At 39.4% G+C, this 27812-nt stretch overlaps 1 protein-coding gene across 1 annotated transcript in view; it reads right to left on the reverse strand.

Annotated features, from left to right (window-relative positions):
* Nucleotides 1-792: 792 nt before the first annotated feature.
* The window catches only part of frmd3 (FERM domain containing 3), a 119142-nt gene continuing 92122 nt past the window's right edge, over nt 793-27812 (reverse strand). The window contains exons 13-17 of the mRNA XM_041788123.1: nt 23456-23530; nt 20514-20582; nt 19694-19818; nt 1417-1654; nt 793-1327 (exon numbers count right to left, since the gene is read on the reverse strand). Coding sequence (XP_041644057.1) covers nt 847-1327; nt 1417-1654; nt 19694-19818; nt 20514-20582; nt 23456-23530 — 988 coding nt within the window. The 3' untranslated portion in view covers nt 793-846. The remainder of the gene's footprint in view (nt 1328-1416; nt 1655-19693; nt 19819-20513; nt 20583-23455; nt 23531-27812) is intronic.

Genomic DNA, 27812 nt, shown 5'->3' on the forward strand with positions numbered 1-27812 from the left:
TGAAAAATTCCTGAAAGATCGGATCACATAAAAATGTACAAAACGTTAAAAACAACTTCTTTAAGATTGGTTTTCATTATCAATATTTCTCTTTTGTTTTTAAATATATATAGTGTACCTCTGATGGTGGCTATTTTTGCGTTCAGTGACAAATCAATCCTAGATCTTTCTGTTCCCTCCCACTCCGTCATGACTGACAGGCTCTGTGACCAATCAGGTGCTCTGCTCTGCCGGGGAGACCCAATCAGAGCGTTTGGTGACATTAACCAAAGGGTCAGTGCATCAGCTTGTCAGCATCAGGAATAAAAAAACTCTATCAAACCAAACGAACCAACTTTTTGACTTTCCTGAATCTTTTTGTGACTTTTTCTCTGTCCATTTCTCCACCTTTATTTTCAAATACCTTATATAGTTTCCTCTATACAGCATCTTTCTTTAACACTTGCAGTATTTTTTTTTGCCTTTTTCTGAAAGTCCATCACAGCCATTAATGTTCATCTTAACATATAATTTATCTAATCATTAAAAGATTATTCCTCTCTCATTCATTGTGTCTTAAATATGGTCAATTTTCACTAAAGAGGTGAGAAAATCTATTTGTGTTGGGGTGATTCTATCACATAAAATGTTTGTCATTCCAGATACTGTGGTAATGTTTAAATTAAAATAACATATCTTCTTATTTTTGTGAAAACCTTCCAAATGATCAAAATAATTTCCCTTAAGAGTTGTCAGATCTTATCATCAGACTTTCTAACCTTCTTTAACACCTGAATAAGAGACAACATCACATGTTGAGACAAACATTTGGCTGTCCTTGTTTCCCCTGCTGTGACTTCTCTCTCTTCAGTCTGACCACAGGTGCTCCATGGCCATGTTGATCCTGCACAGGATCCAGCGCCGCAGTGGGCAGTAATACTCGTAGTGAAACTGCTCAAACTCTGGCGTCTGGCGGATCTCGTGGAGGAACGACACGTCAATGTCCGACTCCAGCAGTAGCAGCAGTGTGGGCACAGTGACGAGCAGAACTCCCATTACCACGGCAACAAAACGGGCCACGCCCAGCACGCATGAGTTGACTCTCTCATTAGATGACAGCAAGCGCAGGCTGCTGCTCAGGACGCCGCTCATCCTGCTTCTCGCCACCTGTCGGGTGCGCTCGTAGGCCCGGTCTCTCTCCCGCTCTGCCTCCAGCTTTGCCTGAATGTCGGGGTCGGCGTGGAGCTCCCTTAGCAGCCGGGCGGGGCTCTGCACCGGAGAGGAGAAGAGGAGGTCCACTCCTCCCTGACTGTCCTCCACCGGGGTGGGCAGCATGCTGGCACAGGGGCTGCAGAGGGGGAAAACAGTTCAGTTATTTACCTCCTATAATTTATGATATTCAGAGTGCTTAGAACATTCGTTTAAAACTTAACTAACTTGTAAACCAGCTCAGAAATGGTAAGTGGGCCACCACCATCCTTGTCTTCATCTGTGTCATCTTCAGCTTTGGGCGTCTGAGGTCGTAAATTTGAGGTTTCCATAGAAACACGGGAGGGCTGGAGGTCATTGCCTGATGCAGAGTTTCCCCTTTCAGTGTTTTGTTGCTCTGTGTCTGTGGGAGCAGCTGAAGGTTTGAGAGGAGACAAAGGAGCAGAGTCCTTCACAGCAACCACACCTGGTGAGGGAGAAACAAAGAGATTTTGATTCAGTATTATATTCTGGTGTTGATGGAAAACTTCCATTAAAGGTCAGATATTTTACCCCTTTAGGACAAGTTTTTATTGGTCTCAGAGGTCCCAAAAACATGCCTGTGAAGTCTGTTGCTAAAAAATACTCCAGTATTGCATTTTTGCATGTCTAAAACCCCCTCTGTTTCAGCCCTGCTCAGAACCAGCTGTTTCTGTGTCTTTAAATGTTACTGAGCTTTCTGACTCCACCCCCTGACGCCTCTCAGGAAATAAATGTGGCTTAATGGATGTGGCTCTCCTGATCCTCCTCTCAGCTGGCAGCTGATTGATTGACTGACATGTGTTAACATCTCACTTGAAACAGAAAGCCATACTATCTTAAAAAAATAAAAAATAAAAATGGGTTCTTATTAATCACGACTGTTCACAAATGCACAAAAACTGTTTATGGCTACTGGGACAAGGGGACCACTTTAAACTGCATTCTTGCATACTGTAGTATCAGACTACAGCCACATGATGGTGCTCATGTATTTCTCAAAAATAGAAAATAAAGGGATCAGATTTCGCTCATTCAGTAAAACACCCTATCTGCAGAGGCACAGTCTTCTTGTTCCTGGTTGCAGGTTTAACACAGGGTCCTGTCACAATCTGAAGAGCACCACCTCTCGCTCTCTCTCCCCAGTTTCCTGCTGCTCCTCTGCTTTCATATCCAAACACATGAAACCCAGGCCCAAAAATAATCTAATGAATAATCTATCAATTAGCCTACCACTTATCCCATGCATGGTTGCCATGGGGCCAGAGCTGATCCCAGCTATCATGGTGCTATAGGCATTGTACACCCTAGACTGGTCACCAGTCAGTCACAGGGCTGACAGACAGGCAGTCACACTCACAGACAATTTAGAGTCACCAATTATTCTGACAAGCATGTTTTTAGATTTAGGGGGGAAGCTAGAGTAACCTGATAGAACCCGAAAGGAACATGCAAACTCTGGGATTCACAAGGAATCTTGAGGTGACAGTCCTATCCACTGCAGCACCATGCAGTACAACTGATATAATAAAGAAAAAAACCCGACAAAGCATTCATGTATGTCATCCAAGGAGCTATAAAACACAAAACTAAGATTCCTATAACTGACACTGAAGTGGTTGTCATTTTAAATGTCATTATCTGCCTCGCTCCAAGCTAGAGTCAGCCTTGTTATATTTGTTCTACGGATGCTGGGAGGGGACAAGGGGCTCTTAGGCCAGAGATATACTTGCTATTAACTCTGCATGCATGGACATATCACTGCTGCCATGCGTCCCCGGCGTGGGTTTGATGCATTGGCTGTGCACCAACGTTAATACAGTTAACTAAAACTAACTAAATAACTGAAACTAAAATATAGAAATTAATTTGGTTAACAGCAGCTAAATAAAACTAACCTTCACAAAAAAACAAAAAACAAAAATGAACTAAAGTTGTACTAAGAGACCATGTCAAGTGAAATCCAAATTTTGTGTCTTAACACACTAGATATGTTGGAATAAGGTTGCTGTAAACATGAGAAAACACTGCACTCTATATGTGACTATATTTTGGATTTAGACTGTGGGCGGGACCAATATGTGGGCTGGTGATGCCACAAGCCCACAGTGGGGAATGACCAACTAACACAAAAACCTATAACTAAACTAAAAAGAAGCATTTTGCAAGATTGAAAACTAAAATAAAAAATCAGCAGTAAAAACTACTACCACCTTGGTCCAGACCACTGCTCATCAAATTATAGTATGTCATTTCTGATCACAAAATTAACATTGTAGTACCCTCGCCCAGTGTCACCATGTTTGTAGTTTACATCCCACACATCAGGTAGCTGTATACAGCCTGAGCTCTCTTGAGTGCCCTCTAGTGGTGTCCTGCAGTAACGGAGGTCACACATAGGCACAAGAATGCTTATGATGTGGCCAGATGTGTGTTTGACCAGTGAGTACTGAAATAACATGGTCAACACTAGAATCTGATGTTTTTTAAAGACAGTTGAACAGAAGACTTAGAGCGCTAAGAATTAGAAGCCATTTAAACCTTTACTGCGTCAAAACATGCAGATTTAAAATGACTGGAGCTCTCTGAAAGTAAAGAAATGGTTAAGTCATGCAGTGCAGTGATTTCTGTTGGTGTAACAGCCTAAAAACAGAACACGTCAGAGTGTGTGCATGTGTGTTAAGATGCGCGTCACGCTGAGGTGTTGACTTAATGATAAATCTATCAGACATCACTGATGCCTGAAGTCACACGGTCATTCTGAATATGAACGCCTGTGTGTGTGTGTGTGTGTGTGCATATTTAAATGGGTCTGGATGTCAAAAACAGGCCCAGCTGTCTTCCTGCTGTGGATTAAGATGGAGCTGGAGGCTACGTGTCCAGTGACAAACGACTCAGTGAGTCAACACCTTTCTAATCCAGACTCCATCTCCCGGTCTCACACACTTACACTCTGCTGGAATTAGATAGTGTTATTATTAAGTGTACTGTATGTCTCATGATATAACCGCCTGTCTATTACTATCATCTAGAAGAGCATGAGTTTAGCCACACTTACGAGTAATCAAACAACATCAACTAATCTGACATTTAAGCTCTGTGTTTGTGCCGTCTTAGTTCTGGTACACTGCTCCCTCAGAAAGGTCGAGATATGTTGATCCATTTATCAAAAGAGACACCGCCACAGAAACACCCGGCTTAACTGACTAATCAGTTACCATGCCAACTGATTCAAAAATGACTCGAGAGATATTAAAGGGTGCGAATGTTGAGGACGGAAAACCTGTGGAGCGAGCAGTGACAGTTATCATGGCAACAGAGTCAGCAAAAAGGCAATCGGGTGGATGAACTCTGAGAGGAAAGGGCATTCAATTAAAAGCAAGTGAACAAAACAAAACTGAGGAGGGACATCCTAAAACATTTAAAAATAGATGGAAGCTTTCGCCACTTATGGATCAAATCAGTCAGTGAAATATGCACTGTGTGAGACACAAGACACAACAGTAGAACAAAGACTTATGAGAGAAAAATACAAATGTGATCATGTTCATGCACAGGACATCCTTAAAAATGGGCTCATGATGTTTTCAAGTTGAACACATTACACCCAGAGTACTGATGATTTAAGGCAACAGTGCAAACCACTGCACTAACATCACCCTAAATCATTACAGCTATTCAATTTTACCATCGCACAATATAGAAGTCATCCCATGCCTGTTTGCTCCTAGAGAATTTCCACACGTGGGCTCATCTCTAATTCTTGCAGAAATGTTCCCAGGCTTCTGACAGGAAAAAAGTTTGAATAAAGTCTGGAGGGGGTCTCATACATGAATTCTGTGGAAGGTGCTTATGAGTAAGCCTTGTCATTGGCAGGTCTTTTCTACCCTGCCTTTGTTTCCTCCCTCAGCTAAGATTGGCTCTATCCTGCACCGTCATGGCTTTCATATCAGGAACATGTGTGCTGCATGCTGACTGTGTCTCCCTGCTGTTACCGCCCTGTCTTTCTTCATAAGTTTAGTATCAAATGACTTGATTCACTGCATAAATAGACTGGAAAAATCACTATAAAAGCACTTTTACAAATAAGGTGAGTTGCTTTTAAAAAAAGGATCTTCTGCTTTTGAAAGCTTTTCTTTTTCAGTGCAGAAATTCTACATATTGTAACTCTAAGCAGGTTTGCTAATAAATGTACTGACTTTGACAGAGTGACATGAGAACTTCCAGGATGTTGAAAGAGAGAGCTATAACTGAAGCTTTTATTGAGTCACGTAATTTCAGCCAAAGATCTTCTTCAGGATATTATTTTCAAACTCTATCACCTTTCTTCAGTTTTGTTTTTCTTCAACTATGCAGCCTTGGAATCTTCCTAACTTTCCTTTCTTTTTAAGAAAAGAAATTTTTAAACACCTTTTACCAATGTTTGCCTTTTGCCATTTTTTCCAATTTTTGCAGCTTTTTGGCCACATTTCACAATTATGTAATTGTTTTCCTTTAATATTGTCTCAGTTTTTTCATTTTTATTTTCTGGTATCTTGACCTTTGTGCACATCCCGGCCTAGCTTTGAAGTCTAACATTGCTTTCCTAATGATTCAGTTCAGTGTGTCCATCAACGTTGTTAATTGAACCAATGAAAAGGTAAATTTATTTTAGGCTGTATTTGTAGTACAGCATAAATAAATCAAAGTTGTGTTTTATTGCTTTGATAAGAGTTGTTATTATTCAAGTTAAAAATAAAATATTATCCTGGTTTAGCTTTACAGTGGACCTTGATTTTGCTGACCTCCATGGGCCCCCAGTTTAGCTGGGCCCCAGAAAGCTCTCCCCTTTATCCCCGCCTTATGGGCAAACCTGGATTGCGTGCCGCACAACTAAACCACGAGCAGCTCCTGCCTCGTTCTCCTCGCATGGCACGGATTGGTCTGGTAATTATCTGACAAGCGATTCAGATTGAAGCTTTTCAAGATGGATCTACTGTTATGGCAGACGGTAAATCTGGCCAATCCATGTGCTTTACAAAGTTAGTATCACTGGGGTTGGTTTTATTCTTCCACTCTTTTCTTGCAGGAAGTAACCTGATACACTCTTTACACTGAAAATAACATGTCCACTCTGCTGTTTTCACATCTTAAACACAGTCTGCTCACTGTCCTGTTAGCGTACACAAGAGTCTATGCTTGGATGAGATGATTCACACCTCAAGGTGCTACATTCCTGGACAGCCTTAAAACACACTCATGCACACACACACACTCAGAGCGTGAGAGAGAGCAGGGTTTTACCCTGGTATGCAGGTGCTGACAGACCTATTTCTCCTCATGTAACCCCGCCATCATTGCTTGAACACCTTCAGAGTTTGAGCTTGTGTACAAAAACAGCTGTTTTTTTATCCCTACTGTACTTTAACTTTACTTGTCTACTAGTCTGTTTTACCGGCTTTAAAGGGATTACAACTCCATACAGGTTGATTCAAAGTGATTTTAGAGGATGGAAAAATACAGAAATAAATAATACAGCTGGAATGTCAAAGGGGCAGATATGTCTGTGAAAAGTTACACAAGGTTTTAAATCAAAACATTTCTCTCACTTTCCCTGTAACACTCAGCTGTCCATGTAAGTGAACTCATCTCTGAGCTTTCAGGCTTGGGTTTTTGCATGTTTAGTTTCAACAGTGCTTCTCTCATGCACTCCTCTCACTGCAACAGAATAATACTTATCCCCCTCTTAGCAGTTTCAAGTGAAAGAACAGGATCAGGTGTAAAGCATCCGCAATAACCTGATGAGGATTCAGTTTCAGGTCAAGGGAACTTGAGCTTGATGAGTTACAACAACAGGAGGAGACCAGCAAGTGAAGAACCACCTGTTCTAAAGTCTTACAATTTCAAAAATCAACATTTTAATCAAAATATTAAAACTGAATCATGGAGAAACTACTCGTCAAGTATGGATCTTAGAAAACTTGGAAACTGTACCTCATTCAACAAGTTATTCAATGTTCAATAATAATATTCAATTATTCAAGCTTCCATTCAAATATCTCTATCATATTCATTGACAATGAATCAATTTGCCTCCTCTCTTTGTTTATTCATCAAAGGTTGTATTATGGACACAGTCAGTGATGCCACCCGTTGGTCTCATCGTAAAGTTTCAAGATGGTGACTGCCATATTGGAAAGGCTGACTCCAGCTAGCTCCTGGCTTATTGAAAAGCAGGCAGAGAGGTGGAGCTGAAGTGGGCAGTCATCTAAATCACTGTCTAGTTTACATAATCCAAACAATGAAATAAAGGCTGCATCAGTAAAAAGCTGTAGCTAAAGTAAATCCTAGGCTTCTAGCAGACAGTAACAACACTCCCACCTGTCAGTCAAATCCACCACACCCATAACTGGGCTTCATTATTAGTGGTGGGAATTTTATGTCATTTCAACATTTAAATACTCTCAATTTCTAATGCAGGGATGTCAAACTCAATCACAGCAGGGGCCAGATTCTGAATTTAGGTCTAACTTGAGAGCCTAACAAAGTCAACATCTAACCATAAACAGTCAACCTCATTTTCACCAGTGATGAATTATGGGTAAAGGTTTAAAACTGATGTTAATGATTTTGAGATTTAAAAAAGTCAAAAAGACAAGTTAAAAGGCTCAAAATCTAAGATAAAAATTCAAACCTAGTTTTTAAAAGGTCTAAACATTAAATTCAAAGTCAAAACAGTGTTTTTAAAAAGCAAATATATAAATGTATAAAACTTTGAAATAGTGAGTTTAAAAGGTCAAAAATAAGATAAAAATCAAAATCATGTCTAATTATAAGTTAAAAGGCCTAAACATAAGATAAAATTCAATATCATAAGTTCACAAGGTCAAATAATGTGTTTAAATTCAAAATCATGAGTTTTAAAGGTCAAAATATAAGATTAAATTTAAAATCATGAGTTATAAGTTCTAAATATATAAGATAACAGTATAATATAATGGGCTTAAAAGGTCAAAATATGAGATAAAATTTAAAATTGTGTGTCTAAAATTTGAAGTTAGAAGTTGAAAAGGACAAAACGTGAGATAAAATTCAAAATAATGAGTTAAAAATGTCAAAGTATGACTTAAAGTTTAAAACTGAGAATATAGAAGTTCAAAATATGAGATAAAAAGTCAAAACCATAAGTTTAAGTCATAACTGTGCTATGCAAAATTGAAAATATTAAATGAAAACACAAATTAATTTCTTTTCCCCATCCTGACATTTATCTAATTATTTTTACTTTTTCAATTTTTTATGCCTGAACAAGGATATTTTAAATCAGCATGTCTATAAGTACTGTGATCTTCACATTTGAGTCTGAATTAAATGACAAGCAAAGGTAACACGACTCTCTAGTGAGAGCTGTGCATGAGTCTGTCATAGCTACTTTGGAGCCATGTTGCAGCCCAACAGAGGACTATAATTTCTATTTCTATTTCTTACAAGTTTTAAACCACATTCCCCGCACTTCACATTATTATCGTACTTTATGTCGAAGTACTTACAGACATCACTATAACTGCTCACAGTGGACGAGATGCAGCTAAGACTAAGTGAGTGCAGCAATTGTAGCCAATAACAAAATGTGCATGAGCAGTGAAGCTTTAAGCTTTCATATTCCACATTCCACTTGTTGATGTCTGAACTTCATGCTGAAAAAGGGAAGACATGCAAAAGTAAAAAATGCCAAGAAAAGCTTATCTGGCTCTTTGTTTTTGTTTTAATAAAGAATTGTGGTCCAGTTCTGATTAAACTGCTGCTATACTATACCAACATCTGAGCTTACACCTACACCAGTGGCAGTTATTACTATTGGCCACCAGTACAACTAAACCCCACCCATAGCTACCGCCCTGTTCTCCTCAATTAATGCTGATTGGTCAGAACCATTTTCAAATGTTGTAGACTGGAGCTTTGCAAGATGAATTTGCCTGATGACAGACATTAAATCTGGCCACTCCCATCTCTTTGCAAGGTTTGGCAGTGGCACAAAAAGTCACAGAGCAAAATGAGTATGCAGATTTTGAGAGGCAAGAATGTCATCAATTACCAGTGCTTGAGTACTCCAGTATTTCCAACCGTTTCAACAAATTATGCAAAACTCTTGGCCATGATATAATTAAATGGATTACTTGCAACATTCTCTCTCCATATGCTTTTTAAAAATTGGCTGTACAGAGCAAACATGTTTAATTTCTGCTGTAAAAATCTGCAGTTAAACTAAAGATTCCTTGTGTTTTTTTGCAGCCAGCCTCAAGTGGACACTCAAGGAACTGCAGATTCTTAATGAAGAGTAGGGATTAAATTTAGTAATTACAACTTGCATTAGGTTTGTGCATGTTCACATGCACTCATATAAACACACACACACTTCAGTGGTCTCTTGAGGGTCTCAGATGTTTGACAGATTACACAGACAGTTTGCAGCATGCGGTTGCCATAACAGACCTGGCAACCCAACCATTTAGCTTCAGTATCTTGTACATGTATTGCACGATTGAAAAAAAAAAGTTGCAAAGAGATGCAAAGATGAACTGTTTCAGAATTCACTGAATTCACTAAACCATAAAAAGCTGCAATAAACATGCATCCTTCTTGATGCATTTCTAACACCCAGTCTTACTCTGCTCCAGGGTCTTTGTTGAAAGTCCCGTGTTGATTTCAGCAATGCGGCCCCCATGTCCCACCAGACGTACATAAACATCCCGGGCCGTGTGATTGGCTATACGAAGATGCAGGCTGCGTCGGGTCGTAATCTTCACCTGGCATCTCAAGGCCTCAGCTAAGACTACAGATGACGCCCGCTCATCCGGACTCTCCCCCGGGTGGAAAACTTCAAGAGGCCCAGCCTGTCCCTCCTCCATCCCCTTCACCTCCAGACCAAGTCCTCCTGACCTGTTGGACTGATCGCTAACTCCTAGCTCCAAACCGCTCTGCATGAGGCCGACATCACTGCTGCTTCGGTGCTCAAGAACCTCCATCTCTCAGCCCGGGTGCAAACCTCCAACCAAGCTGTCAGTGGCAAGACCCCCACTTCAACACTGACCGGGCTGCCAGCTGAACTCTCAGGCTGGGTAGGGTATGAACACACACTCACATATGCACACCTACACACTGAGAGAGATGATGATGAGAGACAGGCCCCAGACACATTCTCTCTCTCTGATACACAGACATGGTGGGCCCTCCTGTGAATGTCAGCGATGCTAACAAAGAGTAGAGGGGCATTAAAGGAGGATCAGGCCCAAAGCTTCAAGTTCTATAAATAACCCGGTGGTCTTGACTGCAGAGGGGCAGCTAATCTAACTCTGATTACAAACGGGCAGCCCCGACCCTGGACGGGATGAGGATCACTTTCTTTTCCTCTCTTAAAGTCTGAATTTATCTCCGTCTTTTTCTCTTATCAGACACATTTCCCTCTGTTTCTCTGTGCGGTAAAGATGTTTATCTACAAGGCCAACAGACGCTCAAATAAACCTCTCTGAGCTGATTTTTATTCAGAACAGCCAAGTGTGGGCAGTGAAAGGACAAAGTGTGGCATGAATATGAATTGAAGTTTACAGCTGGCATACAGGAGAAAGAGTGGATGTGTTACGTCGCTAATGGGGTCTCGTTTGTTGTGATGAGTGATGGCGGGAGCGTGCGTCAGGCCTCTAATGTGATACATGAATATGAAGTCTAAAAGCCATAAAACATTCATGAGCAGCTGTCTTACCAAACATTACCAGTGTCTGTGAGTAGGGCTGGGCAATATGAACCAAAAATGACATCTTGATTCCTTTATGCATGTAAATGGTACCACACACAAAAGGACAAAAGTATTTGGCCACACTTGTTAATTACAGAATTCAGACTCTTTGCTGCAGGTGTATAAAATCAGTGATGTATGCCACCTTTGTAATAAGTCAAGTTTGTGAAATTTCTTCCCTGTTGCATATTTCCCAGTCAACTGTTAGTCATAGTCATATAAAGTGGAAGCATTTAGGAACAACAGCAACTCAGCCACAGAGTGGAAGACCACGTAAAGTCATAGAGCGTGTTCAACAACTGCTGAGCCACATGGTGTGTAAAAGTCTCCAACACTCCCATGTTTCCATAGCTGAAGAGTGCTGAACTTACACTGACATTAATGTGAGCACAAAAACTGTACAGTGGGAGCTTCATGCAATGGCTTTTCATGTCTGAGCAGCTGCATGCAAGCCTCATATCACCAAGTCTGATGCAAAGCATTGGATGGATTTGTACAACACTGGTATGTGGAGTGATGAATCACATTTCTCTTTTGCAGTGAGATTGGCAAATCTGGGTTTGGGAGACGCCAGGAGAACATAACCAGTTTTACCAGGCAACACTTCCAGGAGGTCCTTTTCTATCCCAACATGACTGTGCTTGATGACTTCAGTGTGGAAGAACTTGACCAGCATGTAGGGTACCTTTGGGATGAACTGGAATGGAGATTGCATAAGTGCCTGACCTCATAAATACTCTACAGAACAAATTGGCACAAATTACCACAGAAACACTCCAAAGTCTTGCCTTTCAAGCAGAGTGGAGGCTGTTATAGCTGCAAATGGGGGGCCGACTCAATATCAAAGTACATGTATTTGAATACAATGTCATTACAGTCACTGATGGTGTAATGGTCATGGAGCTGAATATTTTTAGCCACATAGTGTGTCTTATTCACTTTGCAGTCTAGATATAAATGGTTGTTGCATTACATGAATTATAAACGTCTATATGATAAAACTGATTTGACACCACAGCAACAAAAATGGATGTTCTAGACACCCAATATTAGGCAATAATTAGTGAATATTTTATTAACAAAAGTTGCAGAGAAACTGTCCCATTGCTTTAGCAGAGGCACCAGTAAGTGTATGGAGCTACAGTGTTTGTAGCTGCTTCTCTGACCTTGTTAAACGCCACAGCCCACTTCTCCATTTGATCTGTTTAATTTCAACGCTTGTGTTAAAGCAAAAGGCAAGCGGACACTCTGCAAAGTGAGCACGCCTGCTTTATGTTGTTATTACTGATGTTAAATATGTAAACAACACATTTTACCTTATTAATGAATTACACTGTCACATGTGGGTGACGTTCAGTCCGCCATTGGTGGCATCTATTATGTCTTGTGTGAGCAATTTTTGCATAAATGCAACATTTGGAAAAGTATGTTGACAGCCAAGGAGTAAGGGAAACCCTCTTTGCTAGTTTCAGAGACTTTTAAAAATGTTACTGATATGTTCGTGCAATTTCATTAGAGTGCAGGGGATTTCCTGCAATTTTTGACACTTTATTGGGTGCCTATGACTTCAGATGATACCAACTGGTGTTGAAATAATTTTATTTTTACGAGTGAAGCTTTTGAATTAAATAAATTAAAAAAGATAATTCCTCAAATCAGGTTATTGGCTTTGCTTTTTAAAGGCGACATATTATGCAAAAATTGCATTTTCATGCTTTTCTAACAAAAATATGTGCTCGTGGCCTGTCCTAAATCCCCTCCAGTACCAGAAAAATCCATCATCTCCCCCACACAGAAACAGCTCATTCTGAGCAGGGCTAAAACAGAGGGTTTTTTTGGACATGCAAAAATCCTATACTGGAGTGTTTTTTCACCAACAGACTTCACAGGTATATTTTGGGGACCTCTGAGACCAATATAAACTTGTCTTAAAAGGGTAAAATGTGTCCTCTTTAATGCATGATCATCAACAATGTAAACAGCACTGTCTTAGTTTTCAATATTTTAAAACTTTAACTACTGCCCAGCCTTACGAGTGACTGAGTGTTACATCTCTATGTGTGTGAGTGGGGATTTGGGGAGATAAGAGGGGGACCGGCTGTGCAAACAGAACAAGGTCACTGCTGACCTTGGGTCAGCTTCCTGTTTCCCCTCTGAGGGCTCAGATTAGTGCTCTGAATTTAGACAGGGGATCCTGGAGCATCTCGAGGACACCTTATCCCAGAGTCCTCACAGCAGCCGTGTTAAAACCGTTACCATCCGACCAATTAAATGAACTGGACGACCTTTCACCATGCAGATTAGATTCTAATTATTGAAATGGATCAGGATTTCTGATGAGGCATCCATGATGGCTTTGTTGTACAAACAGAACTTGATACAAACATTGAGGGACAAAGAAACTCCATACAACTGACCAACCGATACTTCCTCCCTCCCAGACAGGAGAGGATACATTTCTGGAGATATCCAAAATCACAACATTTTCAAGCATATACCCCTGAAAATTACCAGAAAGTTTCAGGACATCCTGACCCTGAAATGTTTCTGAGGGTCTCTTTGGAGCAGCAGTAACTAAAGTCTGTTGGGACTTGGGTTGGGAACTGGAGGGTAACTGGCTTAAGGGTCCCAGAGGGTTTTAGTATGGACCAAATTATAAAATTAAGGACTGGTTGGTGCAGAAGTGCCCCTAAGGAAGTGTAAGCTCTGAACTCTCTCACACTCACCTTGTGTGATGAACCAGGAATAAAGTTTAAGTTCTAACACCAGCACGCTGAAAAGAGCAGGAGCAGAAATGGCCTCTCACAGCTTCTCTTGTAGTAATAAACTCCCAAAATGCACAGGGACATTTTGTTGTCTCTGATATAAAATGATTCATGTATCTGATGACAACAGAAGCATTCTTTTGTTTTTTACAGCCACTCTTGTAGTAATATGTTCCCAAAATGCTAAAATATATAAATACTTTAGCAAGGTATTCCTTAAAAAGCCACCCCATGGAGTCTAGTTATGAAGGTAAGATTTTAAGCTGGCAAAGCGTAACCATGGAGATAGCCTTAGTGACTTAATAAAAGTCAATACTATCATTGAATTTTTTTTTAAGATTTTTTGGGGGGGTTTTTTTTATACCTTTGTTGCCTTTGTAGAGGAGGAAAGTGGACAGAATCTGAAACAGGGATGAGACAGTAGGGGAGAGACATTGGGAAAGTGCCACAGGCCGGAATTGAACCCAAGCAGACCACGTACATGGGATGCGTCATCTGCACCCTCTTATAGAAATTTTTGATATCCAAATCAAAGATGCTCACAAACAGATGACATGGATACAAACAATCCTTGTAGTTGTGCTTCGTAGATACACTGTATTGCCAAAAGTATTCACTCACCCATCCAAATAACTGAAATCAGGTGTTCCAATCACTTCCATGGCCACAGGTGTATAAAATCAAGCACCTAGGCATGCAGACTGGTTCTACAAACATTTGGGAAAGAATGGGTCGCTCTCAGGAGCTCAGAGAATTCCAGCGTGGTACTGTGATAGGATGCCACCTGTGCAACAAGTCCAGTGGTGAAATTTCCTCGTTTCTAAATATTCTGTCAGTGGTATAATAATGAAGTGGAAGTGACCGGGAACGACAGCAACTCAGCCATGAGGTGGTAGGCCATGTAAAGTGACGGAGCGGAGTCAGCGGATGCTGAGGCGCATAGTGCGCAGAGGTCGCCAAATTTCTGCAGAGTCAATCGCTACAGACCTCCAAACTTCATGTGGCCTTCAGATTAGCTCAAGCACAGTGTGTAGAGAACTTCATGGAATGGGTCTCCATGGCCAAGCAGCTGCATCCAAGCCATACATCACCAAGTGCAATGCAAAGCTTCGGATGCAGTGGTGTAAAGCACGCCGCCACTGGACTCTAGAGCAGTGGAGACGCGTTCTCTGGAGTGATGAATCATGCTTTTCCATTGGGCAATCTGCTGAACGAGTCTGGGTTTGGCAGTTGCCAGGAGAACAGTACCTGTCTGACTGCATTGTGCCAAGTGTAAAGTTTGGTGGAGGGGGGATTATGGTGTGGGGTTGTTTTTCAGGAGCTGGGCTTGGCTCCTTAGTTCCAGTGAAAGGAACTCTGAATGCTTCAGCATACCAAGAGATTTTGGACAATTCCATGCTCCCAACTTTGTGGGAACAGTTTGGGGATGGCCCCTTCCTGTTCCAACATGACTTTGCACCAGTGCACAAAGCAAGGTCCATAAAGACATGGATGAGAGAGTTTGGTGTGGATGAACTTGACTGGCCTGCACAGAGTTCTGACCTTAACCTGATAGAACACCTTTGGTATGAATTAGAGCTGAGACTCAGAGCCAGGCCTTCTCGTCCAACACCAGTGTGTGACCTCACAAATGCGCTTCCAGAAGAATGGTCAAAATTTCCCATAAACACACTCATAAACTTTGTGGAAAGCCTTCCCAGGATAGTTGAAGCTGTTATAGCTGCAAAGGGTGGACCCATGTCATATTAAACTCTATGGATTAAGAATGGGATGTCACTTAAGTTCATATGTGAGTCAAGGCAGGTGAGCGAATACTTTTGGCAATATAGTGTATGATGGATAAATGGATAGAATCCAATGGATTAAAAATCAGTATCTAAAAATAATTTTTCAGTTATTTAAGTCCTGAAAAAAGCTCTAATCAGCTACCTAAGTCAAAACACCTCCAACAGTTTTCTAAGCCTTCATTCTTTCATTCCCATTGGGTACACACAACCACAATCATGGAGAAGACTTCTCACTTGACTTATTACCCAGAAGACAATCATTGGCACCCTCCATAATGAGGGTTAGCCACAGACAGCCATTGCTGTTCTCAGAGGCTACATTAAAGATGGAAAGTTGACTGGAAGGGAAAAGTGTGGTAAGAAAAGGCGAACAAGCAACAGGGATGAGCTCAGCCTTCAGATTGTCAAACAAAGCATATTCAAGAATTAAAGGGAGCTTCACAAGGAGTGGACTGAGGCTGGAGTCACAGACAGGTCCAGGAGATGGGCTCCAAGTGTTGTTTTCTTAGTGTCAGGCCACTCCTGAACCACAGACCACATCATGAGTGTCTCACCTGGGCTACGGAGACAAATATCAGGACTGTTGCTCATTGGTCAAAGTCCTGCAGGTGAAAATTAATTTTGCATTGGACTTAAAATTTTGCCCAAATATTTCAGAATCTAACTTGATCCTCCACATCAGGATCATTTCAAGTAAGCAAGGGCTCTGAATGTTTGAGGACCAAATCTGATAAATCCATTAGTTACTGCACACAAAGCCACAACGAGGAAATTAGACATTCAAGGGTTTATAATGAGCCATTATCAATCCTAATGGTTGTATGGTTCAAAAGTTTTTAAAGTAATGAACAGAAAAGCATGTTTCCTTGTTCACTGAGTAGTAGCACAGAGAGTCCAGAGCAAGAGGAGGAAACAGGCTGTCATTACTCAGCCTATATCCTGTCAGTAGTGCATGAGGCTCTTGATTTGACGAGCACCTCCTGCCCCTCCCAAACTAACCAACCGAGACGGACGAGATGCTTAATGCTGCAGCTCTTTGACCCTGAGCCAAGAAGAATTGATTTTCCTCTTAATGGGATGAGGGAAGATGAGAGGACAGAGAGAGGAGGAGGAGGAGGAGAGGTGGAGAAAGCGAGCAGGGATGACCGTAAATTCTGTCAGAGGAGGCGCCGGAGAGAAGAGTAAATCAACGGTATGAAGCGAGTGATGGCACAACAGCAGGATTGTACCGTACATGTGTGAAGGCCTGAGGATCATGGACCAGGTTAATGTGGGAGGATTAAAGGACATAAGAGGAGGAGAGAAGAGCACAAAGACAAATGGAGGATTCAGAGCTGTCGTGTGTGAAACAGAGGTGTATGAGCATGGAATAGTAGAAAAAGAATACATTATTGCATTAATAAGTCTGTAGAAAGACAGAGGAGGATGAGTACTATCTCCAGAGGATGAACTTTTGACCTTAATTCTTAAAGATTTGCTTCTATTTCTGCATCTAAAAGTTTATGTACAGCCACAATAGACCTGATTTTAGTCCTTATTCAACCAGGACAAACTCACTGAAATTAAAGATCTCTTCTTTGAGATGTAAATGTCTATTAAATCTATTAGACAGATCATCTTCTGGCAAATGTCCCTGCCTCCAAGTCATTTAGTAGCCAGGCATTCCTAATACCAAGTCAATTACAGTGGGTTTATATGAGGGATCCAGACCTGGATCCAAGTACACTTGACCCCTGTCCAGTTCATTAGGTACAGTAAGTATGGATGCTGCATTCAGACTTTCACTGATCAAAGCAGTGCAGTAGGTTTTCTTCAGACAGTTGTCTCAGAACCTCTGTCATTCATTTTTTAACTTCTGTCACAGACTCTAAACATGATCCTTTGAGCACAGATTTGATTTTAGGAAAAAGGAGAGTCACACAGTGCTAGATCAGGTGAACAGGGAGGATGATCAAGCACTGCTTTACCAAGAGCACAGTAGGAGCTGACACATTGTCTTGATGAGGAATGAAACCATTTTCCACAACTGTGGTCTCTCTCTAGGGATTTTTCCCTCAGTTTTTCTAGAACCTGTTTGTAATAGAGTTGATTCACTGTTAACCCTTTTGGACCCCACTCCTCCAAATTAAACCCTTAATGTCAAAGAAAAACAATCAGGATGGCCTTGAATTTTGATTTGCATTGTGGTGCTTTCTTCATCTTTGGTGATGATGGTGTTTTCCAGTGCATTGACTGCTGTTTTGTTCGGGGAATCATTTAAGAATATTCAAGTTTCATTGCATGTAATCCCTCCTTCTAAAATAGTTGGGTTTCTTTCAATTTGTTCCAAAATGTCTCCACAAATTTGCTTGTGTTTTCTTTTTGATCAAGAGTCCAGAAGTTTTGGGACAATTTTGGCACAAGCTTTTGTTATGTTCAAATTTTTTTGCAAAATTTGCAGAACTGTCTCTAGAGCAATGGAGAGCATTTCTGCTATCATTCTTATACTGAGTTGTTTATCATTTTGAATGATTTGCTCAATTTGTCAAATGTTTTCAGAAGTTTTTGATGTGCAAAGGTGCTCAGAAAGTTCATGGGCTTTGGATATCCTCTCTGCTTTCATACAATCTTTCATCCCATTCAAACAGACCTGACATGCAATGTTCCCCACACAGCTCAGTTAATGGACACAAAGATTCAGCTGTTGTGTTCAAGTGCACCTAAAATTTCAAGTTAATGTGTTGCTCAACTTTTAAGCTAAATATTTCCAGATGCCTTGGCAAAAACATACACTTAAATGAGTAGCTAGCAGTCAACTAAAGACGTCACTGATTGGAAACTTACAGCAGTTTTGCATGAATACCCAACTTTTAATATAGTATAACACTCCAGTGTCATGATTTAACAGCCATACCTCGTATGTGTTGGCGTGTTGCTGTCATGTTTATTAGAAAGGCAGAAATGATAAAGGAGGATATGTCATATGGGAAGAGGAGGGGAAGCAGAAGGACCAGGAGGGGTGAAGGATCAGGAACACTGCTAGCCAAGAGGGCCAAAAATAACAGTTAAGAGTCACAGATGATCTTAAATGTAGTCAGGAAGAAAAACAGGAAGCAACAAGATAAGAAGAAGAAAAGGACTGTCTGGACAAACGTGAGTTTCCCATCCAGTGCTGATGGTGGTGCATAGCGTAAACAAAAAGGGCTTTCCTGATTACTGTCTTACCTGGATACTGGAGGGATCTCTTCTTTTTAATTTCTCCTGTTAAACCAATGATTTAGCAATCAATTGCATTTCTTTCTTGGGATTTTTTGTTTCTTTTTTTCATGCTGGACTGAAGTTTGTTTTTCTTTGTGGACGGATGAGTGATGGCAGCATTTTTATGGTTGCACAGATTTTAGAGAAGACTAGAGCAAATGCCTCAAAACTGCAATTTATATTTTGTTAAGTTTGAGACTTTAAGTGTATTCTAGTAAGTAAATGGTGAAATCAAGCTAAAGTTTCACTAATGGGGATGTGCTTTGTGAAGTTGTGTTATGAGGAAGAGGTGAAACAAATAAAAAATGTGTCTAAAACTGATTATGAAAGGTTGAGAGTGCGAGATTTGTGACAGAATATTTGAATTTAAACTTGATTAACTATGATAACTATAAGAAAAGCATGAATTCTTAAACTCTAAGTAAGTGTAGAAGAGAAATAATTCATGCAAACTGTAAGCACAGGATTTATTTTGAAACTCTAGCTCATACATATAAGGCTCAAAGCATTGTACTTTCACTTTTATGATGCAACAAAAGAAAATACCAACGCATGCACCAGAAGATTAACAAACACCAAGAGATTTATACAAAGATTTAAATGATGACAACCCAGATTAAACTGAAAGATTCACTTCTCACTGACCTCTCCTTAACAACAACATGGGATGGGTCTGTTTCCGTTATGCCACAGTCACAGACACACACACACAGAGGCAGGGAGGGATCATGGGAAGGGTATTTTTAGCGTGCTGCGTTTGGTGTCTCCAGGGAGACGATAGGGATGGAGGAATGAGAGCATCAGCTGCTCAATTAACGCTTTCTGTCAGACACTTCTGCGTGAGCCTCTGCATACACTAGGGAGACCCCATGTGACTTCCCCAGGGTGTGTGACGGAGGGCATGAGTGTGTTAAGTAACATCCTACCGTTGTCTGTGGCCGTCTCCTCGTACTCGTTGGTGGAGGGCAGAGCGGGTACCAGTGGCTCCATGTTCATGATGAGGTTTTTATGGCTCAGAGAGTTAAAGCTCCGACTCTGACCAAACTGGGCTCTGAAACACAAAAAAGATGCACTAAATGACCAGAAATGTCTAAAGTCTGTCATGTTTAAACAGTTAAAAGTTAAAAGTTTAGTACAGCTGACATGGCTTAAGACTTTTTATTTTTTTACAACATCAGTAGCAATGCGTTCAAAAACTATGAAAACTGGATGTAGACACAAGGTGAGGTGAAAAGCAAGACAGAAAGAGTGCACAAATAATGCAAAAGACTGGTTATAAAGCCAAAATTATGCAAGATGTAAACTGGTACCACACTTCAATGACTTATAACAATGATATAGTCTGGGAGATTGAACCTGTTCATCAGAACAAGTGCAAATATTCCGTAGAGTAGCACCCTGTAGAGACCAAACTTACAATCAGGAATTAAGATTAATATCATCTCTAAAAATTATGAAAAAATGATGCATTTGTTACTTCACAGAACTGAAAAAGAAAGAATTGTATTTATCTGTGAAGCAGGAAGCTGAATCAAAAGAAAACCTGAAATGTACAGGCAGATTATGTCGCTTCTGTACTGGCTGAGGCAGGATCTCAAATTAGTGGTCTGCCAGAGGGTGTGTCTGAGATCTTAGGTCTGCAGCCAGACCCCTTTCCTATTGTTACATCTATACTCATTATTAGTGTTTAAAGTTTTTGTATCATCATGAGTGACATGAGTGCAGGTGATTGGTCGATTCTCTTACCTGCGAACCTCTGGTGGCTCTCTCTGAATCTTCGAGCTGGCTTCTATCACCTCCTTGGCTACTCGTCCACTAATACAAAGAAAAACACAGATTACAAGAGAGACATTGGTAAACAAGATTTCTATGTTCATATTAGTTTGTAGATCTCATTTGAAGACATTTAAGTAAGGTGGCAGATGCTGAATTCAGTGAATGCCTTATCATTCTTATTTTTAAATCTTTAAATAAAATGTTTATAGGGGCTTGTCAGTTGATAAGAAGTGAAGACTAAGACTGGTTTTTGCAGTATAGATTCCTCAAGCTTAAAACAATTGTCTTGGTTCAACAGTGTTTAAATCATACATTTTCAGCTTCACTTTATAATGACTGTTGGGTCTGGCTAAGAAGAAAGCATGTGTAATATTTCCTCTGTTTCAATCGTAGCACCTAATAAGAGCTCTCTCTGCAGAGGAGGCTGTTTCCTGTCAGCAGGGTGTGCAGCTCCATTAGTCTGATTGTTGGGCGGTTGGAGTTTCTGGGCTCTGACTGCTCTGTTTCAAGCCAGCAGGCTCTACCAGCCCACACATTAGTCTATTGTTCTTAGATTGATGGTCAGGTCGTAAATTAGAGAGGGAATGAAACATCTGGAGGAGTAGACTTCAACCTGATCGTAGGATGGAAATGAGCTCTGCTTTCTGCTACATGCTGGTCTTTTGTTTGATGAAAAACCCTTTATGAAGTAAACAGCTGATCCAACACTAGTCTGACACAGATCTGATGGCTCATGCTTTATGCAAACAGCTTCATTTGAGGCCCCTAAATCTCCTCTTCTTGTTTGCATATACACAAACGTCCAATTCCCATATTTCAAACTCCACTGTGTGCTCTAACTCACAGCTGAGCTCTTAAGCCGGACTGCTTTAGCGAGCAGATGAAATGAAGCAGACTGAAGTGTGAGCAGCTAAAGAGCTTTGTCTGAGCGGAGGATCTCAGAATACAATCTAGGGCTTCAATAACAGACTTATAGAGAGGCTTTCCCCAGATGTAAGGGTCAGTTTATCACAGACACTGAGCTGGATTCACAGGGTGATGCACAGAGAGAAGAAAAAGGAGTGCGCTCTGCTCTGGAGTTATAAAACTAAGACTTTAAACATATATAGAATAACTAGTCGAATTCAAATGAGATTGATCCGTTTCAGCCTGTGCCTATGAGGCCCCAGGCACCAACAATGATTATATTCAGAACAACAATGCTGCCTTTTGTGTTATATTTTTGATTTGCAAGGAAGACAGTGCGTGGGAATATACTTGAAGTCTCTAGTGAAAGTATAAGTCGACCTGTGGATGAACTGTGGGTGAATCTGCATACATTATTTAAGTGATTGATTGCCACTCTTTTTTTGTGTGCTGACATTTATTCAATTCCTGCAACTTTTTCATCCATGTGATCCAACTCTGTTTCTCATGTGCATAAAATATTCATCTTTAAATGTTATTGATTTGTCTAGAAAAATAAAAGTCGGCCACTCTTAAAGTTCCAGCAAGTAATTAAAACGACCCGCGGACCAAAAATCTCTAGGTATATCCTCCTGAGACCCTGCATGCATGCATTTGTACACTTGACTCCCCTACAACACAACAATGACTTCTGCTAGTGGAATTATAGGAATAATTGTTCAGAATTTGCAAAATAAAAAATAACAAAAAACAAAAACAAAAAACAGTAATTGGCTTAGAATATCTGGAGAATTTGCTTTGAAATTTTCAGAACATTTCTTGGGTATCTTTTGGAATATATTTGAATATTTTTAGATTCTTATTCTTATTCTTCTCTATTTTTAAGCAGTGGATGTTGTGCTACAAAATCTTTTGATACTTTCACGGGAATTCCAAGAATTAATTTGTATATCTTTGGGAATTTGATTGGAATTTTGAATAAGGACTTTGTTTGGATTTTTTGGGGGGGAGGGATATTTTTGGACATTTCCCCTCATTTTCCATGGAATTTAATGGTACATTTTTGTGAATTTGATTAGAAATTTGGGGGAATTTGCTTGAAAATTTCCTGGATTTTTCTGTTTTTTTTTTTTTGGTTCAAAATTATTTTAGACTTATTCAGAAAAGCTAACAAACGTTTGGAGAATATTTGAGGACATTTTGGAGTATTTTTAAGGGATTTTTAAATTTTCAGATTTTTTCATGTTTTGGGAATGTCATTATCTTAAAAGGAAATTTGGTTCAGGTTCTTGTGGCCTATCAGATAAAGGACTAAACCGTACGTCTCTTATGCTGTGAATAACTGACTGACTGATTCAGAACTAAGCTCAGGACTCAGGACAATACAAAATCAAGTTTCAGGATCATGAAAAATGAGGCAGGAATATCTCCTCTACGCTGTGGGTGAGTTGTTGAATATGTTAAAATCATGCCCACATCATGAGAAAGATGATTTAAAATTTAAAAAATGCTACAAGCTGATGGTAAAGGGTTCATCTGTCTGCTCTACTGGATCTGTCCTGATCTACACTGATCTACATTAAGCATGTAAACACTCATTTCATCAACTAAAACTATGACTAAAAATGGTTGCCCACTTCCTTTTTTTACCATTTGGGAGACTAGAGTAAGATGAGCTGAAAATAGATATTTGATGACAAAAATTACATTTCATTTTCATCAAGGAGACTAAAATGAGAGGAACATGTAAGGGCTGGACTGCTGGATGTTCAAAATGATATTTCTCCACTGTGCATATAAGCTTTATCCTTATTTCATCAGAATATTTTAACCCTTCAGCCTACAACTCACATCAGCCAACATTTTTGGCCCAAACGTGTGAAAGTTCTGCAGAGTACTGTAGTTTCCGGTCTTTTCACATGATCACAGCAACTTTATTCCAACATATCTGGTGTTTTCAGAGATTTTGCTGTACAGAGACTTCAAGAACATGAAAACTGTCTCACCTGTATCTGAACCTGCTGCCTTTGAAGAAGATGTTGCTGCTTGAAACTGTCTTTATCTGACTTGATTTCGCACACCTGTCAGACATAAGAGGGGAGAAAGACAAAGATGCTATTATCATAAAGAACAAAGAAAGAACATCTCAGTCTCATGCATTTAAAGAAGTGAGTATGCCATTAACCCTTCTTCTATTCTTTTTTCTGTGCTCTTAAAGGTAAAATACCAACAGTAAATGGTCTGCAGTGCAAAAACTGGCCTTTCAGTGTGCAAAAGAGGAGGTTGTTTTAAAGCTTGTGCTGTAGGTCAAACCTTTATGTTGAGTTCAGGATCATTTATCATGCTGAGCAGTACTGACACGTCCATACCTCTGCTCTGCTGCATGTATGCGAGAGAGAGAGAGTGGCTGCATGTTCCCAGAGCTCTGCATGGCTGCCATTTACAAATTCAATTCACTTTGATTTGATTAAGCTGCTCTGATGCTTGTCTGACATCCGAGATGACATCCACTCCCTCTCCATCTGCCTCGCAACACAAGCTGCTGTCATTAAGGAGTCAATATCCAGGGTTATACAGACACGGGCTATTATCAGAGAGCTTTTGTAACAGTAGCTTTCTTTTGTAGGCTTCAGTTTTTATACTTAAAGCAGGATGTATCGTACATGCGGATTAAAACACAATTTCCAATTCCACTAGCAAAGACCACACCATCAACAAGATGCAATAAGACAACTATTTACTAATGATATTGGAATGATTATTCTGAGTCAGTGACACGTGCAAGATAGTGCCAGTTTAAAAGTGACACTTATGGAAGGAATAAAAACAGTAAAAGTGCAATATATTTTGTCATATGTTAGATGTCACACAGTAAAGAGAGGCTTCAGAGTGACTGACAGTCTGAATGAAGGACACTGCGATAAATCAGCATCCTTACTGTGTCAAACCTCCATGTTAAACCTGGGTAGCACCAGCAGCCCCTTTAACCTCAACACACACTGTCTTCACACTGCTTCTTTCCTCTAATGTAGACTCACATCATTCCCTACCTGTTTCACAAAAGAATAAACTCAAGGACTTTGAGTCCATTTTTAATCCAAGTCTTTTCTCTTTGTCTTCACAGAAGCATTTTTGTCCAGAGAACTGTCTTTTCTAGACTCCTGAGCTAACACTCTCCAAGTCTAGAGACCAACAAAGAGATCCATCAGTTGAAACTTCTGCTGTTGAGCGGCGGTTGATATCCTACCGTCCTTTTCAAAAGGTACCAGTCTCTCTGTAAATGGAAGTTTTAGTTTTAACACTATTATTCTTAGGTCTGTAAAATCTCTATAAACTGTGAAAACTGTCCATCACTGTTTCCCAGAGCACAAGGCTTTTTCATTCCACTGACAATTTAACAAGTAAAAAAAAAAAATCTGTTCACTATGAATCCTATCTTTACAAAGCTTAGAAAAATGAATTAATCATTTATACCTGGACGAACAATTACAGGGTCTGCCTGTTGATAAACTAGGACTTTATAATGAGTGCCACTTGTGGGCTTTAAGGTTTGAAAATGAAAGCTTAAACAGCAGTTTGCTAAATAAAGATAGTCAGAGAAGATGGGTGAAAAGGTCAAGTGGTTTGGCCAGTATGGTTGTAACTGTTGGGAAAGTCACAGTACACTACCATGCCATATGCAAACCATGTCATATAGTATGATATGATACCACAAAACACTACACGATGCAACATGATACGATTCAATGCAAAGCAATGTGATGCAAAACGACACAATACAACAAGATCTGATACAATATGATATGGTAACAGACCACATAAAGGTACAAGACGATAAGATGCGGCGCAATGCGATATGATGTGACACAACAGTATACATTACAATGCAAAATGATACAATACCCTGCGACAGAATGCAGTACAATACAATCTGAGACAATACAATGCAGTATGATACAACACAACACAATACAACACAATGAAACATAAAATAATACAATGCTATAAAATGTAGTACAATACAATTTGATACAATGCAATGCAATACAAATCTATATGATACAACCAAGGTTATAATAGTTGCAGATTTTGCAAAAATTTTAATTCTTATTTAGTTTCACCTCTTGTTTCAATTCTCTGTTTTGTTGTAATTAGTTTTACTGCTGTTTTCTCAGTGTAGTTTAGTTTTTATTTTGCAAAAAGGCTCATTTTAGTTTAGTTTTTATTAGTTCTTGTGTTAATTTTAGTTTTGTCAGCAATTAGGGATACCAGTGAGGGGCAAAACCCAAAAGGTCTCTTCACTTTTAACTGTTATTATTCAATTTCACTGTTTGTATACAGCTGAAGATTAGGGACAAATGATTTGGGAAAATAATGTAGTTGCAACCCCCCCACCCCCCCACCCCCCAAATACTGCAATTGCGGTTTGATAAGCATTTATTTCTCAGGTTTCTCATTTCATGTATTTTCTAACAAACACAAGCAATAAATCATTCTATATTACAACCAACACAAGATTAGACTAAACTAAGGCTGAACAATTTTGAAAAAAGATCTATTCTCATATCTAACCAGAAAAATGTACAAAAATAAAGAAAGTAGGATTTTTTGAAAACTATTCTAAAAGAATGACACTTGAATGATTGCATATGTAATGCATAACATCTCTGCTGCCAAAACGCTTTCAAACTGGTATTTTGACACAAATTTCAAGTTACAGAAGTATTGCAACTTCTGCGATTTGAAAATTGGAGTAGGCCATATTGCAATTTAATCTTATTTGCGATTAATTGCCTAGCCCTACTCAAAACCTTGAATTACCACTGTGTGAAGTTGTTTTAAATCAAATCAGCAGATTTTACAATCTCTAGGCTGGGGTTTTCATTTCGGTTTTCATGCTTGTCTAAAAAACTAAAACTAAGGGGATTTTGTCCCTTTTTCTTTTTTTACTTTAGTTAGTTTTGTAAACACTCAATACAGTTTCAGTTAGTTTTCGCTGTATTTGTTAAGTTTAGTTTTTATGTAGTTTCAATTAACCTATATGTTTTTTACATTTTAGCTTTAGTTATTTAGTTAGTTTTAGTTAACTACAATAACCTTGGATACAACACAATACGATGCAATGCAACATGATGCGATGTACTGCAATGCAACAGGATGGGATGCAATGTGAAAAGACACGAGAAGATATGAAAAGAAACAATATGATTCAATTTGATAAGACCAGATGCGATGCAATACTTAGATATGTTATGATATGATTCAATTCAAAGCAATCTGATGCAAAATGATGCAAGAGAAAGCCACACAATACAACTTGTTAGACGTAGCAATAGGATAAGACACAAAATGATATGGTAAAATAGCACAGGATATGATAAGACATGATAAGATATATATCTGTTATAATCTGATCTCATACAACATGACAAATGTGATCAAATCTAATGGATACTATGATATCATAGAATTTATATGATAAAAATGATACCAAATAATGCTACTGGATACAATTTGATACAACCAATTATGATATTATATGATGGTGTTTGATACCACAGACTATGATCCATGATCCAATATGATATGATAAAACACCACAAAACACGACAAGACACGACATGACAGGTATGAAACTGATACCATGTGATATTTGTGATACAATACCACAGGATATGATATCACAATAGAACGTAATACAATAACACATGATGTGATTTGACATGTGACAATAGACTAGAATATCACAGTTAGAAAAACACTACACTGCCACACGGTACCATATGGCACTATTAAGATGTGACATGGTACAACATGATATAATACCACACAATAACATACCATACAATACCATGCAGTTTGGTACCATATCATAAAATATGATATGACACAAGGTAAGTAACTTGATGATAGAATAACAAATGAAATTATTTCTCACAATATGACACAAAATGATGTGACCTGTTCCACTATATACTGTATGGCCCATGAAAACAATCTTTTCATAATATGGTAATTCTGTGAAAATTGTAATGTTGCAAAAAGTTCATGTTAAAATACTTTAAATATATATAAAGAATACGAAATGCCCCTAAAAATGCAGTAGTGGCATGGCTAGAGTTAATAAATGGAGAAATCTGTTTAAGGGATCATACCTAAAAAATAGAGAGATACTTCACCTGAAATGGATAGCAGTTTATATTATTGTTAATATATGATTTATTGCTCCCCTAGCTTTAGCTTGTTTGGTTCCACATGAAAACGTCCTCTGCCTTTACTGTGTGACTGCGGTGAATTGCTCTGCTGATATCCTGAACCTTGAATGAGGCAAAGAGCTCAGTCATTCTGTTTGCTCACAACCTT

The sequence above is a fragment of the Cheilinus undulatus genome, linkage group 5 (genome assembly GCF_018320785.1).
Source record: "Cheilinus undulatus linkage group 5, ASM1832078v1, whole genome shotgun sequence".
NCBI lineage: Eukaryota > Metazoa > Chordata > Actinopteri > Labriformes > Labridae > Cheilinus > Cheilinus undulatus.